This window comes from Microcebus murinus, chromosome 26 (genome assembly GCF_040939455.1).
Source record: "Microcebus murinus isolate Inina chromosome 26, M.murinus_Inina_mat1.0, whole genome shotgun sequence".
NCBI classification, from domain to species: Eukaryota; Metazoa; Chordata; class Mammalia; order Primates; family Cheirogaleidae; genus Microcebus; species Microcebus murinus.
The window spans coordinates 14,282,562-14,303,780 of NC_134129.1; the positions used below are offsets into that span (position 1 = coordinate 14,282,562).

A 21,219-nucleotide genomic window follows, 5' to 3' on the forward strand; every position below is an offset into this window, starting at 1 on the left:
AGAAAATCATAAAGACAACTATCCCATCACACAAAAATAAGCTTTGTTAGTATATTTTGGTATATTCTCTTTCAGTGTTTTCTTAGTGTTTCCAAGTACATATATACATTTTCTTAAAGGCAAATTGAAGACCACATTGTGCCCATAGTTTATTATCTTCTTTCAAATTCTTAACAGTATGGTGTGTCTTAATTCTGGCCTCATTAAATATTCATTAAAAACATGATTTTTCAACAGCTGTATCCTATTTTTTGGATACTTTGGCTCTATCAAATATTTCCTACTGCAAATAATACCTTAGTGAAAAACCTGTCACTTTTACAAACCCACAGACCACTAAGGATTTTATACGCTCAGTGCGACAGATATAAAACCATTACCTGAATATTTAAATGAGCAATAAGCTTTTCATTGGCTTTATTTCTGGACTCCAGAGAGAGGACATCAGGGGAGCGACCACCATCCAAAGCAACGGACAGTCGTTCTATCTCTCGTTCTCTTAGCTCAATCTGAAAACATAAAGTCATGCTATCATTTTTAAAAATCTGGTCTTGAATCAAAGGACTAAAACTAAACAAACATTTATGTAGACATACTTTTTTCTTATCTCCCACAATGTACATAAGAAACACTGCCATTTGCACCCACACATACATGCATATACGCAAAGCAAAAATAACACAGAAAATATCTATGTAAGTATTATCAACATAGCTTTCATAAATATTTTATTAAATAGATTCTTCCTAGTTTGATTTTTGGATTTTTTTCCCTTCTCTAAGAATTAGGCAATGTTTATATAAAAAGGAACTTGCTAGCAGATTATATACATGCTCAAGGACTGGAACTGAATCTGAACTACTTTAATGCCTGGTGGAATAAATGTGGAATAAACAAATGCATGTTCCACTCCAAATGACTTCACAAAGAAAAATAAAAAAAAAAAAAAAAAACAAAAACAAATGCATGTAATACACTAAGAAGAGTGAGTTGCTACTGCACCTTAATATTGAAAAGAACAGGAAACTGGGGTGAATTTAATTAATTGTTACTTAGAAAACAGACATAAAATAAAAAAGATCACTATTAACTATGAATTGACTGATTCACATGCAAAAATTTGGAAAAACCCACACTTTCAAGTTTTGGTTTTCTTTCTTTAAAAAAAAACAAAAACTGAAAACAAAAACCAGTCAATTCAACAAACAATAAGCACAGAACTAGACCATGAATAAAACATGATCCTTGACTTTCAGAAGCACACAGCTTTACAGGAAAAACTATTAATAGCAAGTGAACCAATAATTGTTGTGTGATACGGTATTCAATGACAGAATAAAAGAAATAGGGATAGGGCACCAAAGTATTATAGTTAAGGGAATGAAGTGATTTACTCTGCATGGTATGTTTATGCATGCAGAAATTCGTAAAGGCCTTATCAAATAAGTATGCCCAAAAGGTTATAAATGATGTTCTAAAGAGAAGAAAAGAGGAGTGTTCCAGGCAGTGATACAAAAGCATAAAACAACATGGTATGTTTGAGGCAGCAGAAATGGCTCAGTATGACTGGGTTGTAATGTAAGGAAACTAGTGGTTGAAGATGAGTCTGAAGAATTAGGCAAGAACTAATTATGATTATTCTGGACTGAAGGACGAATTTGATAGGAATAAAAATATCTGAGGCACGGAGACCTACTGTAGGAATGTATGAAAGACAAGGAAGGCCTAAAATGAAACACTGTTATAGGTTAGAACAGAAGCCACAAGTTTAAGAAGTACGTAGGCAGGGGAACTGGGACAGAAGCCGGGGGGTGGTGTGTAAAGGCAAGAGAATGAGACGTGTTATAGAAAGACTGCAGAATGTGGTCTTGGGCAGATGGTGACGCTACCAACCAAAGTAGAGAATATAGGAGTTAAAACAGACGTGAGGCAGAAGGTAAGTTCTGTACTAGCCATATGAGTACAAAAAGACTGAATCCAAGTGGAAATGCACAGTGTGAAGTTGGGTGTATGGGTCTGGAGCTCAGCAGAGAGGTTTGACCCACAGAGAGATCAAGGAGTCATAAATAAGCAGGCAATATTCTAAACCAAGAGAGCAGAGAACACCTGAGAATAGGAAGAAGAGAAGATATCAAAAACAGATTCCTGGAAAACGGTAAAATTTCAGGGAGCAGGCAGGTGAAAAAAAGCAAAAATAAATTATGAGAGGATTAAAGAACAAAAACGAAAACTGGGAGAAAATTAAGTCATGAAAGAGTTTCAAAGAAAAATTATCAACAATGTCAGATATCACACAGTGGGTCAAGTAAATAAAGACTTGAAATATCCTTTGGATTTAGCAATTGATGTCACTGATGCCATTAATTAGACCAGTTCATGTAATCGTGGGCTGAAGGCAGACTACAACAGGTAAGGAGTAAGGAAGTTGAAACAGAAATGGAACCACTAAGAAACTCTTAAGAGATGTTTACATAAGGGACAAGGAGAAGGTGTTAGCAAGAAGAGTGGTTAAAAGAGATTTTTTTTTTTTGATGTTAGTGATGACAACAGTAGTACCTCCTTATAGGACTGTTAAGAAGATTAAAAGAATCAATCATGGGCCGGGCGCGGTGGCTCACGCCTGTAATCCTAGCTCTTGGGAGGCCGAGGCGGGCGGATTGCTCAAGGTCAGGAGTTCAAAACCAGCCTGAGCAAGAGCGAGACCCCGTCTCTACTATAAATAGAAAGAAATTAATTGGCCAACTGATATATATATAAAAAAATTAGCCGGGCATGGTGGCGCATGCCTGTAGTCCCAGCTACCTGGGAGGCTGAGGCAGGAGGATTGCTTGAGCCCAGGAGTTTGAGGTTGCTGTGAGCTAGGCTGACGCCACGGCACTCACTCTAGCCTGGGCAACAAAGCGAGACTCTGTCTCAAAAAAAAAAAAAAAAAAAAAAAAAGAATCAATCATTATAAAGTGATTATATAAGTGTTTGTTGGCCAGGCATGGTGGCTCATACCTGCAATCCTAGCACTTTCGGAGGCTGAGGCAGGAAAATCGCTTGAAGCCAGGAGTTAGAGACCAGCCCAAGTAAGACTAAGACCCCATTTCTACCAAAAATAGAAAAATTAGCTGGGCAATATAGCTGCCTATAGTCCCAGTTACTCAGGAGACTGGGGTAGGAGGATCACTTGAGCCCAGGAGATTAAGGTTGCAGTGACTATGATTGACACCACTACTCTCCAGCCCAGGTGACACGGTGAGACCCTGTCTCAAAAACAACAACAACAACAACAAAAGTGTATGTTAAAGAAAGGAAGAATAATTGCTTAAAGTCTTGGGCATAGTGGCACACACCATAGTCCCGGCTACTCAAGAGGGAGGCTATATTGGAGAATCGCTCGAGCCCAGGAGTTTGAGTCCAGCCTGGGTAATATAGTAAGATCCCATCTCTTAATAATCATAATAATGATAATAATAATAAAGCCAAGAGCAAAGGCACTTTAGCCTTAAACATCCTACTCATTAAGTCTTAAGCAAGCCTGAGTGTAAATACTGCTAAAGATAGAGACAGTTAAGAAAGAGTTATATCTCGAGAAGGGGAGTATTATAGGCTGGAGAAAGATCTTGAAAAGAGAAAAATTGGGAATATGTGCTGAGAAAAACAGAATAAACTCAAGCAAAATAATAACAGAAACTGACAGGCAGCGGAGTGGTGTCAACTAACAAGCCCACTAAAGATTGATAACCACATAAATTGCTGGTTTCAATCAGAGTAGTCAAGCTGTTTGTTCCAAACAACTCAGCCACCTCACAGAGATGGTAAAGACTGGCCAGTTTAATAATGTTCATAAAGTACTTGGAAAAAATTGTGATGCGCATATGGTTATAAACTGAGAAATACCAATAACATTCAACTCATGCATATTTGATATTTTCACCATCTCTTCATAAAGATTTTTCGTTCTCATTACAATATCCTTTGTCTTAACTCTTATTTTTATCCAAATAATCTTCAAAGTACTTTACAAACTTAACAATTATAACAAGTAAGTTACATCTTTATTTGTATGTGCAGATCACTTCACTCCAAAAAGAATGCAGATATGTGGAGAAAATGAAAAACATGTTACCCAGTTTAAATTCCAGGAAGCATCTTAAGAAAGAAATCCTGTAATTACTCAAATCACAATTTAGCCAAGACACCAACAGAAAGGATGAAAGAACAAAGCTTGCTATGATTATGATATAACTCTGCATCTATTAATTCCCTTGCTTATGCAGAAAGCTGATTTATGAGGTACTAGTGCTTGCCGAGAAAACACAAATATGGCAACACAGAAGAGTAACTTTCAAAGAGATTTATGCTCAAAATGACAAAATCTATAATAAGACTTTAAAAATCATAAAATTATAATTATAAAACATAGTATACTCCAGTAAAATACCTCCTGAGATGGAAAGAGTAATATGGTTATAAAATTATATTTGGGGAGATAGGTGATTCACCTAAAAGAAAAAACATAAAGACAAAAACAAAACCAAAAAAAAATTACTTCATCTCAAGGAATAATGACCTAAGTGCTCTAAAGCCACCTAAGCCATTCTGGCTATTAACTCTATTAACAAAGTGATTTAAAAAAAAAAAAGATAAAAGCTATAAAAAACTCAGTATCAATAATATCAAATGCAATCCAATTCTATTTGCAATCACAGCATATCAATCTGGATCCCTCCTATGTAGGTAAATAAAAATCCTACCTGCTTGCTATAATCTCTCACTCCACTTTCCATCACTGCTAACTTCTCTTGTAACTGGTGGACTTCCTGTTGAAGTTCTTGAATCCTGAAACATATTTACAACTAATGCCAATATAATTTTGTTAAGAAATACAAAATAACAAGAAAGGAAACTAGATGGGCTCTTTTACTAATTTCATCCTTTCTGCTTCTCAGTGAGGTATGAGGAACTGTGCCAAAGGGTCCCCAAGTCAACATAAACCACCGCACTTCACAGTGCAGAGTCCATTTTATAAGAATAGATAAAAGCTGAGTGGTAAAGAATTTGAAACTCAGATACATTATGCAATAAAACACCTCACTATTGCATTTTGATCCTCAGGACAAGTCTTGGAGGTACTGCTGCCAATTCTTAAGTTCAGGAAACTGAAGGTCTAGTCCAAATTCACAACATTAAGTGAAATAAGAAACTAATTCTTCTGGCCCTAACTAACCTCGTATTGTCTAAATAACTACTCTGCAACCCTAAAGAGAAGGAAAATATGGAAAAATACTGTAATTTTCCAAGTAACTACAGCAAAAAATCTCTTCCTGCTGGAACTTTTAATTCTAACAGAATCACGATTTTGTCCAAACTATGTGAATTCTGCAATTACTCAAATATTTTTGTATTACATCAATATGACATAATCCACTTTCATTACTGGAAAGATACAGCCTGAAGCCAGGTCTGCCTTTGAAAGAGATTTTCCATGGAATGGAATAAATGAGGTTGGATACAGCTTGTCCTTGCTGTTACTAGAACCAAAGTTTTCACTAATCTAGGTTTAGGAGAAGAGTATGTAGGCAACTGCACTCATATAAACGCATGAATGACCGAATACAAACAAAATGTGCATGTGTAAACTAAAGTGAACAAGACAATCAAAAGAGACTAATGTCACCTATGCAGCCCAATTAACTTCTTAAATAACAGTAACACATTGTCTGAAAGGTCCTGGACTATAACTTTAACAAAAGAATAAAACAAAGCATTTCATGGTTAAGGTCAGATAACTATGTAAACACAGGTACATGACATAGTGTGAGAATAACTAGGCAAAGAGAACCTAACCAGAACGTCTTTTTTAGATTATACTGAGATAATAAACTGAAAAAATTCCCTTATGTTCTCTGCAAAATAAAAAGTTATCTGCATCAACCATTGCACTAGTATATTCCACAGTTTGAAATGCTTCCCCAGCTATCACCAGAGAGAATGCCACTAGCGCTTGCTCACTCCTTTGATCCCTTGTCACTGTCTTAATGACATTTGTGTTACTTCTCTTATCTCAACTCTTGGGAGAAGCTTGCAGCTTCTCCCAAGCAGCGGCACCATCTTATTATATCCTCAGAACATTTATACAGTGCCCTGCCCAGGTGGTTTAATGAAGTTTCCATTAAATAGAATTTATATGTGATTCCAATTTTAAGGAAATACAAACACGAAGCTAGAGAAATCAGGAAAAAAAGAATTTCAAATCCAGTTACAAATCTATTCATGTTCACTTAGCATTTGACATAAATCTGAAGTAATAAAGGTTCCTGTAAAGATAAACTCAGCCATGCACGGTGGTGTAGGCCTATAGTCCCAGCTACTCAGAAGTGGAAGCAGGAGGATCACTTAAGGCCAGTGCAGATCAAGGCTGCGGTGAGCTATGACTGTGCCACTGAACTCTAGCCTGGGCAATAGAGCAAGACCCTGTCTTTTTTTTTTTTTTTTTTTTTTTAAAGACAACTTCACTTGAAGATGAAACTAAATGTCAAAGCAACTCCACTGAAATAGGTTACAAACAATTTTAAAACAAGTATGGACAGAAACCTCAGATATATAACTTATTTGAAATCAAAGTTTCAAAACAAGTAAAATATTCTCTATCATTCAGAAAGTATTTATTGAGTGCTTCTGCAAAATTCTCTGCTAGATGCTAGGGACTTAATAAGACAAAAGTAGTTCTATCAAGAAACTTACTGCTAAGCAAGTAATCAATTAAGTCAAGCCAATAATTATTTAATGCACCTGTTATCAGCCACTTGCAGGAGGTCGGCAATGTAAGGGTCATCTGGCTGTGGAACTGGATAGGAGCTTACTTCAGAGGGAGGGACTGGCTCATCAATTTGCATACGCTGGCGCCTAAAAGCAATATTTCTTTTCTTGCCACCTAAAAGAAAATAAGCGAGTGTCTAAAAAAATTAAGAAGCAAGATAAAACACTGTCTTGGAAGAATTAAATAGTCCAGGCTAGCTTTTTTGTTATGAAGTATGTCTCTAGTTCATATTACACATGGATACAATATTTTCTCCTTCATATGCAAATGCCCACCCTGATCTTTAACTGAATAATGCTTTCCTGAAAACCTCAACAAGACATAGTTATAAAACAAGTTTCATATGTCTGCATACTTGGCTCATACAAGCATACCTCGTTTTATTGCACTAGGCTTTACTGTGCTTCACAGATACTGTATTTTTTTTTCCTACAAACTGAAGGTGTGAGGCAACCCTGCACCAAGCAAGTCTATACATGCCATTTTTCCAATAGCACGTGCTCATTTCGTGTCTCTGTGTCATATTTTGGCAATTCTCACAATAGTTCAAACGTTTTCATTATTATTGTATGTGTAATGGTGATCTTTGATGTTACTACTGTAATTATTCTGGGTTGCCATGAACCAGGCCCATCTAAGACAGTGAGCTTAATCGATACATGCTGTGTGTGTTCTGATTGCTCCACTGGCCGTTCCCCTGCTTCTCTCCCTTTGCTTGGGTCTCCCTATTTCCTGAAACACAGCAACACTGAAATTAGGCCAATTAATAACCCTATAATATCTTCTAAGTGTTAAAGTGAAAGGAAGAGTTACACATCCCTCATTTTAAATCAAAAGTTAGAAATGATTAAGCTGGTTAAGAAAGGCATGTCAAAAGCCAAGATAGGCCAAAAGTTATGCCTTTTGCACCAGTTAGCCAAGATACGACTGCAAAGGAAAAGTTCTTTGAAGGAAATTAAAAGTGTTATTAATTTTTGGACACACAAACGATAAGAAAGCAAGACAACCTTATTGCTGATATTCATAAAGTTTTAGAAGTCTGGATAGAAGATCAAACCAGCCACAACATTCCCTTAAACCAAAGCCTAATCCAGAGCAAGGACCTAATTCTCTTTAATTCCATGAAGGCTGAGAGAGGTGAGGAAGCTGCAGAAGAAAAGTCAGAAGCGAGCAGAGGTTGGTACATGAGGTTTAAGGTAAGAACCCATCCCCATAACACAGGAGTGCAAGGTGAAACAGCAAGTGCTTATGGAGAAGCTGTAGTAAGTTACCCAGAAGACCTGGTTAAGGTCAATGATGAAAATGGCTACACTAAACAATAGATTTAATGTAGATCAAATGTAGATTTAGTGTAGATTCAATGTAGATCAAACAGCCTTCTATTGGAAGAAGATGCCATCTAGGACTTTCACAGCTAGAGAAGTCAATGCCTGGCTTCAAAGGACAGCCTGACTCTCTTGTTAAGGACTAATGCAGCTGGTGACTTTAAATTGAAGCCAGTGCTCATTTACCATTCTGAAAATCCAAGGGGCCTTAACCATTACGCTAAATCTACTCAGCCTGTGTCTATAAAAGGAACAACAAAGCCTGCATGACACACACCTGTTCACAGCATGGTTTATTGAATATTTTAGGCCCACTATTAAAACCTACTACTCAGAAATAAGATTCCTTTCAAAATATTATCATTCACTGATTAGGTACTTGGTCACCCAAAAGCTCTGATAGAGACCTACATGGAGATGAATGTCATTTTCATGCCTGCTAACACGACATCCTTTCTGCAACCCATGGATTAGGAATAATTTCAACTTTAAAGTCTTATTATTTAGGAAATATATTTCATAAGGCTATAGCCGCCATAGACACTGATTCCTCTGCTGGATTAGGCAAAGTAAACTGAAAACCTTCTGGAAAGGATTCACCATTCTAGATGCCATTAAGAACATTTGTGATTCATGGGAGAAGGCCAAAATATCAACATTAACAGGAGTTTGGAAGAATTTGATTCCAAGCCTCATGGATAATTTCAAGACATCGGAGAAGGAAGTCACTGCAGGTGTGATGGAAAATGGCAGAGAACTAGAATTAGAAGTGAAGCCTGAAGATTTCACTGAATTGATGCAATTTTATGATAAAATTTGAATGCATGAGGAGTTGCTTCTTACGAATTAGCAAAGAAAGTAGTTTCTTGAGAAGGACACTATTCCTGGTGAAAATGCTGTGAACACTGTTGAAATGACAACAAAGAATTCAGAATATTACAGAAACCTACTTGATAAAGCAGCAGCAGAGGTGGAGAAGACTGACTCCAATTTCAAAAAAAATTTTACTGTGGGTAAAATGCTATCAAACAGCATCACACACTATAGAAAAATCTTTCATGAAACGGAGTCAATTCATGCAGCAAATTTCATTGTTGTCTTATTTTAAGAAACTGCCACAGCCACCCCAACTGTCAGCAACTACCACCCTGATGAGTCAGCAGCCATCAACATTGAGGCAAGATCCTCCACCAGCAAAAAGATTACAACTTGCTGAAGATGATCATTAGCATTTGCTAGTAATAAAGCCTTTTTGGGGGCAGGGGGGACAAGGTCTCACTCTTGTCACCCAGGCTATAGTGCAGTGGCATCACCATAGCTCAATGCAACCTTAAACTTCTGGGCTCAGTGATCCTCCTACTTCAGCCTCCCAAAGTGCTATAGGCATGGGCCACCACACCTGGCCTAATAAAGTAATTTAAAAATTAAGGTATGTACATTGTTTTTTAAAGACATAATTCTACTTTACAATTAACAGACTATAGTATAGCATAAACATAACTTTTACATGTGCTAGGAAACCAAAAAAATTGTGTGACTCACTCTATAACAGTATTTGTTTTCTCATAGTGGTCTGCAACCGAACCTGCAATATCTCCAAGATATGTCTGTATGCCCAGATTTAATTTGTTCCTCCACTAGATGAGGATGAGAGACTTTGGCAAGATTAAAGCTGAGTGTGCCTTGTGGTATTCATTATTATGAGCTCAAGAAATCATTACTAGTAGAAAACTGTCAAACAAGGAGCTTAAAGCAGTGAGAGATAAAAATACATACGCTTAGGAAAAAGGGGGAATGTTCCTACACTGTTGGTGGGAATGTAAAGTAGTGCAGCCACTATGGAAAACTGTATGGACGTTCCTCAAAAAACTAAAAGGAAAACTACCATATGATCCAGCAATCTCACTGCTGGGTGTATATCCAAAAGGAAGGAAATTAGTATATCGAAGAGATACCTGCGTTCCCATGTTTATTGCAGCACTATTCTCAATAGCCAAGATATGGAATCACCCTAAGTGTCCATCAACAATGAATGGATAAGAAAACATGGTATATATACACAATGAGATATTATTTGGTCATAAAAAACAATGAAATCCTGTCATTTGCAGCGATATGGATGGAACTGGAGGTCATCGTGTTAAGTGAAATAAGCCAAGCAGAGAAAAATAAATGTCACATGCTCTCACTCATATGTGGGAGTTAAAAAAGTAGATCTCATAGAGATAGAGAGTTGACTCAGGAGGGAGGGGAAGTTGGTTAAGGGGTACAAAAACGCAGATAGAATAAGTTCTACTAATCGACAGTACAGTAGGGAAACTACAGTGAACAATAAATTATTGTACATTTCAAAATACCTACGAGAGGGATTATACCCAACACAAGGAAAGGATGTTTGAGGTGATAGATATCCAATTACCCTGATTTGATTTACACATTGTTATTCTTGTATCAAAATATCACATGTTTACCCAAAATATATACAACTGTTATGTATCAACTTTTAAAAAAACAGGTGCTTATTAAGTAATGTCAAAAGAGTAGACGACTGAAATTTTAAGTAGCAAAATTAGAACACAAAGCCATGCTATAACCTGAATGAATAGGGAATGTTTTCTTAATTATTTTTCATTAAGTAGCAGGAGTAAATTGTGTTTATGGAAAGATATGTACTGTCTTGGTCTAAAAATCATTGATATTTACTTTTTTAAGCATGTGGCCAAGTTTAGAAGTATACTTGAAAAACTAATAAATAAATCCTCATGAGGAACAAACACAATCCACAATTTTGTCTTTGTTAGAATTCTAGCAAATTTGTATACTCCTGTCTCCAGTTTTAAGGATGAAGAAACTGAGCCAGAAGTATTTCAATGGCCTGCTTGCATGGATACACCTAAACAAGGCTAAGTACTTCCTTCTTCCTTCACCTCCTGGTTTTCCTCCTTGGTTGCTCCTCCTCAGTTTCTCCCAAAAACCCTCTTCTTCTACCAGCCCCTTCAATACCAATTTCCCTACCGTCTAGCTTTGGTTCTCTTCTCTTACCAGTTTACATAATCTCACTGGATAATTCCCACCACTTCCATAGCTTCAATTACTACCATACTCCAGTGACTCTCAATTTTGAATCTCCATCTGGGTGCACACTTCTGAGAACAGATCTATATATTGCACTGCTTACTAAAAATTTCAACATGAATGTCCTGTGGGGATAACACACTCAACACGTCCAAAAGTAGACTCCTGCTCCACTTTCCACATTCCCTATGTTAAGAATTAGTACCATCATCCACCCACTAATTCTCTTGAAACAGAAATCTGGGAATTCTTCCACTTCCCAAATCTATCACATTCAGTCGCTAAATTCTATTAATTATATCTCTTGAATCTGTCCCATTCTTTCGTCAGGAAACCTGATTATCCTCTTTTTTTTTTATCTTAATCTATTTACTGCTGAGATCTTTCCACTTTCTCTACCTTTCCTGCCCTTGGCTCACAGACCCTGTCTCGTTCTCCTTTCCTGTGCCATCTCAGGCCCCACTGATCCCCCCAACCTTGGCCTCACAGTTCTAACCCCTCCACTCTCGAGCCCCCTCCCCACTCAGCTGCAGGCACACAGTAACAGGACTGTGCTCTGGGCTTTGTCATCACCCAGAACTGTGCCAGCTTCCAGATCTTCAACTCTGAAACTCCCTTTTGACTGCAGACTTCACTCCAACCAAATTACTTTTGGTCCTCACTGTGCTCTTTAATCCCTGTCTCCACCTAGATTCACAATCCAGCAGCCTCCTGTGCCTCACCAACCTCCAGAATCTTGATCCCATGGTTCAGACATTTCAGTTATCTTGTATTGGAGAGTCTTCCACCAACCTATACCTGCTGAACAACCACCAACTCTGGATGTGGCCCATGATTTCCTTTTTCTTGTTCTAAGAACTACTTAGTGCTAAAAATGGCAAAATAAACTAAGAAAGTATATAATTTCCAAATTCTTTGAGTATGGATTAATTTTGTAACTAAAATAATAATAATGATAATAACAACACAAAAAATTAAAAATAGTGAGTAGGGAAATAAAACTCTGGGAATTGAAATTAGGCCTCTTTTATCTAAGAAGCTATTACTATTAATATATAAAGTTTCTGTGCACATATATAAACTATTACCTTGATCTTCAGAAATATATCAAGAAGTTTATGTGACTATCCAATACAGCTATCTATCTATCCATCCATCCATCCATCCATCCATCCATCGATCATCTATCTATCTATCTATCCATCTATCTATCTATCGATCAGATAGTCTCACTCTGTTGCCCAGGCTGGAGTGCAATGGCCTGATCACAGCTCACTGTAACCTTGAACTTCTGTGCTGAAGCGATACTCCTGCCTCAGTCTCCTAAGGAGCTAAGACTATAGACACATGCCACCACACCTGGTTAAATCTTTCCAAACTCCAAAGTCTAAGAATGAAAATCAAGAATCCTGTTTCAGTCAACAGTTTTAATATCTTTAAAAGACTAAATGCATATAATTTGTTTTGAAAAGGAATACACTTACCTGGAGTTTGTACTACAGCTTGCAAATTCTTTTCTTGAAGTTGTTGAATTTTTTCATTCTTAGCTTTGCTTTCTTTCTCCAAAAGTTTGAGTTTATGAACATATTGGTTATTTAGAAATTTTAGATCAGCAGTTTCACGTGCACACTTCTTCACTGTAGTTTTCAACTCTTAAAATGAAAAAGATTCAAAGACTATTTTATTTTATTTAGAGACACAGTCTCACTCTGTTGCCCAGGCTGGAGTGCAGTGGCATGATCGTAGCTCACTGCAACCTTCAACTCCTGGGCTCAAGCGATCCTCCTGCCTCAGCTTCCGGAGTAGCTAGGACTATAGGCGCATACCATGATGCCTGGTTAATTTTTCTATTTCTTGTAGAGATGGGGTCTCACTATGTGCCAGGATGATTTCCTGATCTTTAAAATAGTCTTTGAGGCCAGGCATAGTGGCTCACACCTGTAATCTCAGCACTTTAGGAGGCTGAGGGCAGGAGGATTGCTTGAGGCCAGGAGCTCAAGACCAAGCAGGGCAACACAGCCAGGCTATCTCTACAAAAAAAAAAAAAAATATATATATATATATATATATATATATATATTAATTTTTTTTAAATCAGGAAATCCATGAAGTTTTTCAATTTAACAAAATATAAAAAGTCATATCAACTTGAAAGGTTCCACCTAATTCTTTATGCACGCTTTTTGTTTGAAGCCGATTACCCTTTCTACTACTATTAACAAAACTACAAATAACTCACTAAGCACAAAAGAGAATTATGTTTTTCCGCTGTTGGATCAACCTAATGTACATCATGGTTTTTGATACAGTAAACTGGGTCTGAAGCTAAAAGATTATGAATTCATGTCAGGTATTAAGACTAGGCTTTCTACTGAACGTAAGAAATTATAATGAGATAACCATATAATTACTCTTTGCCTAGTACCTTTGAAATCATCCTATTTTACCACCCAGCTCAAACACCAACTATTAAATAATCAGAGTGACATATGGCTTTCACCTTACTTTGCTACTTTTATTTTTGGTAAGGGAAAAACAAAAGTTGTTTTAAGAACATTCCTCCAGTAACAGCATTTAATACTCTCTATAGCAATGTTAACTCTAAAAATTTAATCCACATATAGTGACGACTATTATAGCTGTAGAAAGAACATTTATTTTCCTTCCTAGGAACTCTTCAACACACCCCATGGTATTTTGGGAGCTATCAGTAGAAGGGCTACTGTGTTTCTGGTCAATAGTTTTTAAAATTAGACTTTAGCCTTTCCAACATATAAAACAAAAAGGGTAAAGATATTACATGTTAAAAATTACCAAATTTTCACTTACCTTTAATGTGTTGGTCTGAGAGTTCTCTCAGTTTCATTAACTCCAGGTATAAGTCATTATTTTCCCTACTCAATCTTCCATTTTCAACTTTATAGGGTTCCAAAACAAAATCAAAATTGGCACTTTCTTTTTCTGCTTTTACAGCAGATAATTTTGACTGCCGAAGGCTTTCTGTTGTATGAACTAGGTCACTAACATTAAAGAACAGAAAATGTAACTATAAGGAAATATTCCATTAAATTTCTAGCAACTAAAAATCTATTTTTAAAAATGCCTAAAACACAGTCATGAGCCATTTAATGACATTTCAGTTAAGGACAGATCACATAGAGCAGGGGTCTTCAATCTACGGCCCACAGGCCACATGCGGCCCACCGAGGACAATTTGTTCCCGTTTTGTTTTTTTACTTCAAAATAAGTGCAGTGTGCATAGGAATTTGTTCATAGTTTTTTTCTAAACTATAGTCTGGCCCTCCAACAGTCTGAGGGACAGTGAACTGGCCCCCTGTTTAAAAAGTCTGAGGACCCCTGAATAGAGGCTGGTGGCCCCATAAGATCAGAAGGAAGCTGAAAAATTCCCATTGCCTAGGCACGGCTGTTATAAAGTTGGAGCATGACACACTACCTTTTCTGTGTTTAGATACAAAAATACTTACCATTGTGTTACAACTGCCCACAGTATTCCACACAGTAACATGCTATAAAGGTCTAGAAGCAATAAGCTATAAGCTATTTTGCAGTCTGGAAGCAATAAGCTATACCATATTGCCTGGGTGTGTAGAAGGCAATCCCATCTAGGTTACGTGTAAGTACTGTCTATGATGTTCTCACAAAGATGAAATTGCCTAACAACATGTTTCACACAATTCACAGAATGTATTCTCATTGTTAAGTTGACACGTGACTATGTCAATGTTAAATGAGATCAAAGTATTAAAGAACAATGAATTAGAGTTCTTTCAAGATATCAGGAGGTCCTCAAAAATTTCTCAAAACAAGATTATGAAACACAGACATTTTAGAATCATCTTTGGATCTCCTCTCTTCTTCATCCCCCCTGTCCAATTAGTCACCTGATCCTGTGGCATCTGTGAGATTTGTTTATTGAGCAAATATCTGAGTGTCTGCTATATGCCAAGCATCAGGGACACAATAAATAAGATATAGTCCCTTAGCTCTAAGAACACAGACTAGTGAAACATTCATTCAACAAATATTTATTGAGCAGGGAACACAATAAAATCTTCACCATTATGGAGCTTTTTGACAGTCTGTCATGAAATTATGATACTCTGTGATAAACTCAACAAATAATTCAATGCCTACTCTATGTGCAACCTGTTCTGGGCATGGCAGTGCCAAAGTCAGACTTTCTGAATTCTAAAAGAAGACAAAAACAAGTTTCCAATGATGATGACATGTAGTTAAAGGTAACATGTAAGATGTGAAAAAGTCCTGCAGAACATGTAAACTTAGAAGCTATCCAGGCACAAGGGCAAGAGAAGAGGGAGGAAAGAAAGGGACCCTACAGGCAGAACAGAACGTATATTTAAGAAGCTTCACGTGGTTTAACACATAGGAGATGAAGCTGTAGGGAGAAGCAGCAGCTAGATCGCAAAGGGCTCTGCAGGCCATATCAAAGACCACACAATATCTTTATCCATTCTTTCCATCATCATTGCTTGTAGCTCTACTACAATAGCTTCCTAAACAACTTCCCTGCTCCAGTCTCAAGCTACTCCAATTGTGGAAAAGAAAAGAAAAAAAAAATCACAAAAAACCTTTCAGTTAAGGTAATATGTAGCTGCTAAAGTAATGATCAACAACATATTAGAGAACCATTATTAATATAACAGTCATGCACTGAATAATGACGTTTTCAGTCGATGAGGGACCATATATACAACAGCGGCTCCATAAGATTATAAGGGAGCTGAAAATTTTCTATTGCCTAATGTCTTCATGACCCTGACCTAGGCCTAGACTAATGTGTGTGTTTATGTCTTAGAGTTAACAAAAAATTTTAAAAAGTAAAAAATTTTAAAAATGGAAAAAAAGCTTATAGAATAAAGAGAAAGAAAATGTGCTGCTGTGTAATGTGTTTGTATTTTAAGCAAAGTGCTATTACAAAAGAGAGTCAAAAGGTTAAAAATAAAAAACTTTATAGAGTAAAAAGGTTACAATAAGCTAATTTATTATTGAAGAAAGAAAATTTTTAAAATAAATTTAGTGTTGCCGGGCGCGGTGGCTCACGCCTGTAATCCTAGCTCTCTGGGAGGCTGAGGCAGGTGGATTGCTCGAGGTCAGGAGTTCGAAATCAGCCTGAGCAAGAGCGAGACCCCGTCTCTACTATAAAGAGAAAGAAATTAATTGGCCAACTAATATATATAGAAAAAATTAGCTGGGCATGGTGGCGCATGCCTGTAATCCCAGCTAATCAGGAGGCTGAGGCAGAAGGATTGCTTGAGCCCAGGAGTTTGAGGTTGCTGTGAGCGAGGCTGACGCCACGGCACTCACTCTAGCCTAGGCAACAAAATGAGACTCTGTCTCAAAAAAAATAAATTAATTAATTAATTAATTTAGTGTAGCCTAAGTGTACAGTGTTTATAAAGTTATGTCCTAGGTTTTCACATTCACTCACCACTCACTCACTGACTCACCCAGAGCAACTTCCAGTCCCACAAGCACCATTCCCTGCAAGTGCTCTACACAGGTGTACCATTTTTCATCTTTTGTGCTGTATTTTTACTGTATCTTTCCTATGTTTATTTAGATACACAAATATCTACCATGTGTTACAATTGCCTACAGTGTTCAGTAGAGTAACATGCAGTCTGTAGCCTGGGAGCCACAGGCTATCCTACGTAACCTAGATGTACAGTGGGCTACACCATTTGGGTTTATGTGAATATACTCCATGATGTCCACATGACAAAAATCACCAAATGACACGTTTCTCAGAACGTATCCCCATCATTAAACAATGCGTGACTGTGAAGCAGACATAAAACTCAATAGAAAAGTGTCTCCCAGCAATATCAAGAACCCCAAAAATTGCAGTCCTATTCAGAGAAAAACTTCAGAAATGTTTACTCTGGACAGTTCAGTGTGAGCAGTGATTTCTAGAGTTTTGCAATGTGGAAGCCCTGGACTGAGGACAGGGGAGTAGGATCCAAGGAAGAATAGTTGAGTTTCAGATGATTTAAGGAGTCTTCAAAAATCTACCCTTTTCTTTACTAAAGCATGAAACTTTAGTAAAGTTTAATCTATAAGTAAAATCTATGAGTAGATTTAAATAGATTAAAACTTAACTTAAAGATTAACTTATAGATTAATTATTATAATAATTACTTATAACTAAAGATTAACTTATAGATTAAAATCTATAAGTAGATTTCAATCAGAAACTATATAAGTATATTAAGGATTATACAGGTTTAGAACTATATTTTTGTCTTTACCTGAAAAGTTTTTCTACTAAAGGTAAACATTCCACTGTCAGAGTCTGGCGATATCCCAGCTGATCCAATCTTTTTCTAATATGAACATACTTTCTCTCTACAGCTGTAGTCATTTCGTCTTCTTAAATCGGTTTTGTTCACTCCTAAAAATTAAAGTCCTGAAAAACAATGAAATATCATTACATTATTATAGCTATTATTATTGTTATACAGTAAGAAAAAAAGATTCTTTTAATATGAAACAATTAGTTTTTTGTTTCTCTTCAGTAGGCTGCCTTCTGGAATATTCAGATTTAAATCCAATGCTTATGATATTTCCACTGCTGCATTAAAATAAGTATCTCTTTATAAAACTAAATATAAAAGTTAAAACAATAAAGCTTCTAGTGGAAAACAGAAGATTCTCCCAAACCAGAGAAAGGCAAACAATTCTTAAAGAGCCCTCTTTCAAAAGCACTAAATATTTAAAAAAAAAAAAAAAAATCAACAAATTGGACTTCATTAAAATTTAAAATGTCTGCTCATCAAAATATTAATATTCCACTGAAAATATGAAAAGGGGCTGAGTGCAGCGGGTCCTGCCTGTAATCCTAGCACTTTGGGAGGCCAAGGCAGGAGGATCACTTAAGGCTAGGAGTTCGAGACCAGCCTGAGCAACATTAGTGAGAACTGTATACACATAAAATTTAAAAATCAGCCAGGCATGACAGCAGGCACCTGTAGTCCCAGCTACTTGGGACGCTGAAGCAGGAGGATGACTTGAGTCTAGGCAGTGGGGGTTGCAGTGAGCTATGATGACACCACTCTAGCCTGGGCAACGGAGGGAGACCTTATCTAAAACAAACAAACAAACAAAAAATGAAAAGGCAAACCAGAGTGTGAGAAAATATTCACAATATCTGACAAAGGATTTTTATATGAATTATAAAAGGAACTCTTATAATTCAATAATAAGACAACTCAATAAGAACATTTATTTGGGCTAAAACTAAAATTTAGTTATGCTAAAGACTTGAGGCATCTTGTAAAAGATATCTTAATGGGAATAATCATATGAAAAGATGTTTGTTTAACATTAGTCATCAGGGAAATTACAAATTAAAACCACAATGAGGTACAATTTTGCCCATATTAAAATGGCTAAAATTAAAAGGATCAACAATACCAAATGCCTGCAAAGACATGGAGCAACTGGAACACATTGCTGACAGGAGCATAAAATCTCTTTGGAACAAGTATGGTAGTTTCTTATAAAGTTAAACATACTTCTACCTTATAACCAAGTATTTATGTTCCTAGTCATCAAGGCAAGGCAATGAAAACAAACATTCACAAAAAGACTCTGTAAGAAATGCTCATAGTAGCTTTATTCATAATAGCCTCAAACTGGAAACAACCTAAACACCCATCAATAACAAAAGTGATAAACTATATGACATGTTCACACCATGTAATACTAACGAATAAAAGGGAAGGAACTGATACATACCAACAACATGGATGCATCTCAAAAACATCATTTGAGCAAAAGAAGCCAGATACATGTTCCATTTACATGACGTTCAAGAACAGGCAAAAATTAAGCCATGGGGACAGAAATTAGAACAGCAGTCGCCCTGGAAGATGGAGGAGGGTGGAGACTGACTGGGAAGGTTAAGAGACAACTTTCTAGGGCGAAGAAAATGTCATGTTGATTGTGGCAGTGGTTACACAGGCATATACATTTAAGAAAGTTTTTCAAATAGTAAGCTCAGGATCTATGCATTATATACCATGTAAATTTCACCTTATTAAAAAAAGACACCTTAAATATTTCTGTAAACTTTGTATCCTTGTCTTTTAAAATATTTATGAATGTATTCTTTATCAATCTTTGGAATTATCCAAAGATCATTTCTTTAGAAACTTTGCTTTTTTCTAACCTTTGCCAACTAAATGTAGTAATAGTACTCATATTTCTAAACAAAATAAAAACTGTGTTCTGTTGTTTATCAGAATTGATAAAACATGCAGTACATGCATATGAATACATGTTAATTTTGTTCCACATCACTACCGTGTGAGGGAGGAAGGGTCAGTGATATTCCTATATAAAGATGAGGCAAGGCTGCCTCCAGAAAATACCTTTTCCCGCTTTGCAGGGACACAAAGCAGGTGGGCAGTCATTGGGAGGTCAGGAGTACTGAGTCCTGGCCCAGCACTCTGGTTTCTGTACCATGCAGCCTCAACTTACCAAATCACTTCTCTTATAATTAGTACCTCTTCTTGCTTACTCCTTTCTACAAATCTTACTCTCTGCTCTTGCTAACCTTTTCTCTGAGCGGCTTCCCCACCGATTTATAGTTTCCTTCCACAAAAAGGACCTAACTGACACAGGGTGTTTTAGGGAAACTCCTGCAGACATCAGAAACACCCCTGACCAAAACAAGTGTACTACTACTACTAGCAGGGTGTAAGCTAGCAGAGCCTGCAAAAATCATTTCCCCTTTTTATCTGCTACCAATTCGTAATACCTCTTCACATCCTGTTTTTTTGTTTTTTTTGGGGGGGGGGCATGATAATGAACATGATGAATCAATAAACCATGGCCAGGGCCTCAATACTCAGGACAGATTAAAATCTTCCCAGGATAGACAAAAACATGGATAAGGTTTCCCCCTCCCCATGGACTGTTGCCTCCCCCATACCCTGCATCCAAACATTGTGGCTATACACTAAGTTTCTAGCAAAACAACATAAAGGTTACGTTTGGGGATCCCACACACATACACATTTAGATCTATGCATCATCTACTTAGCTCTGGAGAGTTGACGTCTGGAAGCCAGTACATCTTATTTCTACGGAAACATCCTGTAAGCATGTCTGTACGTGTGCACAAGGGCTTTAAAAAAGCAAACAGCCCCCTCAACAACAACAAATAAACCCGTTAACTGAGACTATCTCGGAATCCTCCCTTTTTTAACTCAAAATAGCAGAGCCTGGCAGGCAGAGGGGACGTTTACAAAGGTGGCGGGCGAAGACTGGCTGTCACTGTGCGCTCTGGGGCATTTCTGCTACAGAGAGCACGGATCGTTTTTACACGGGGAGGGCATTTTAATTTTTAAATCAACCCAGCAGTCCACCGCAGGCTGGTCTGCACGGCCCGCACAGACGCGCGGCGACCCGCTGGGCTCAAGCGGTCCGCGGCCGATTTCGGGTTTGCAACGTCGCCGTCGGGTGTCGCGGGAAGCGGGGACGCCGGGGAGCCGCTGCGCCCGCCCGGCCCCGCCCTGCCCCTGCCCGGTTCGGCCCCGCTTCCTCCCGCGGCCGCGCGGCCTCCCGGCAGCGCCCGGGCCCGGTCCGCGGGCTCCGCCGGAAGACGAAGGCGACGGCGACGCCGCCGGCCCCGCCCGCGTCGGGACTCACCGCCAGCTCCGGCCGCCGCTCCCTCCGCCTGCAGCCGCATCGCCCCCGGGACTCGCCCTCCTCGCTGGCTCCTTCCGCCCAGCCACCGGCGCCGGAGCTAGGTAGTGTAGAGCAATTTGAAAATGGCGCGGAGAGACTATCGGGGCCGGCACGGAGGAGGCGCCGCGGTTGCCCCGGTAACGGGAGCGGCGGACAAGGCTCGGCGCTACGCGCAGCGGAGGCGCGCCCGGCGGCGAGGGCGGCGCTGGGCCCCGGTGCCCGGAAACGCAACGGCCCTGACGGCGCGAGGCCACGGCGCCCCCTGGCGGCCGGCGG

General features: G+C 38.2%; 1 protein-coding gene across 4 annotated transcripts in view; it reads right to left on the minus strand.

Moving 5' to 3' along the window:
- Positions 1-21,037, minus strand: part of CEP135 (centrosomal protein 135) — a 63,985-nt gene extending 42,948 nt beyond the window's left edge. For 2 of the 4 annotated variants that reach the window (XM_075997751.1, XM_075997752.1), the window contains exons 1-8: positions 18,988-20,746; positions 18,216-18,332; positions 17,499-17,656; positions 14,038-14,228; positions 12,693-12,860; positions 6,781-6,922; positions 4,743-4,827; positions 381-509 (exon numbers count right to left, since the gene is read on the minus strand). In XM_075997751.1, coding sequence (XP_075853866.1) covers positions 381-509; positions 4,743-4,827; positions 6,781-6,922; positions 12,693-12,860; positions 14,038-14,228; positions 17,499-17,611 — 828 coding nt within the window. In that variant the 5' untranslated portion in view covers positions 17,612-17,656; positions 18,216-18,332; positions 18,988-20,746. Of the gene's footprint in view, positions 1-380; positions 510-4,742; positions 4,828-6,780; positions 6,923-12,692; positions 12,885-14,037; positions 14,229-17,498; positions 17,657-18,215; positions 18,333-18,987; positions 20,747-20,904 lie in introns of those variants that run through there. The other 2 variants (XM_012758256.3, XM_075997753.1) reach the window with 2 other exon arrangements.
- Positions 21,038-21,219: the final 182 nt, after the last annotated feature.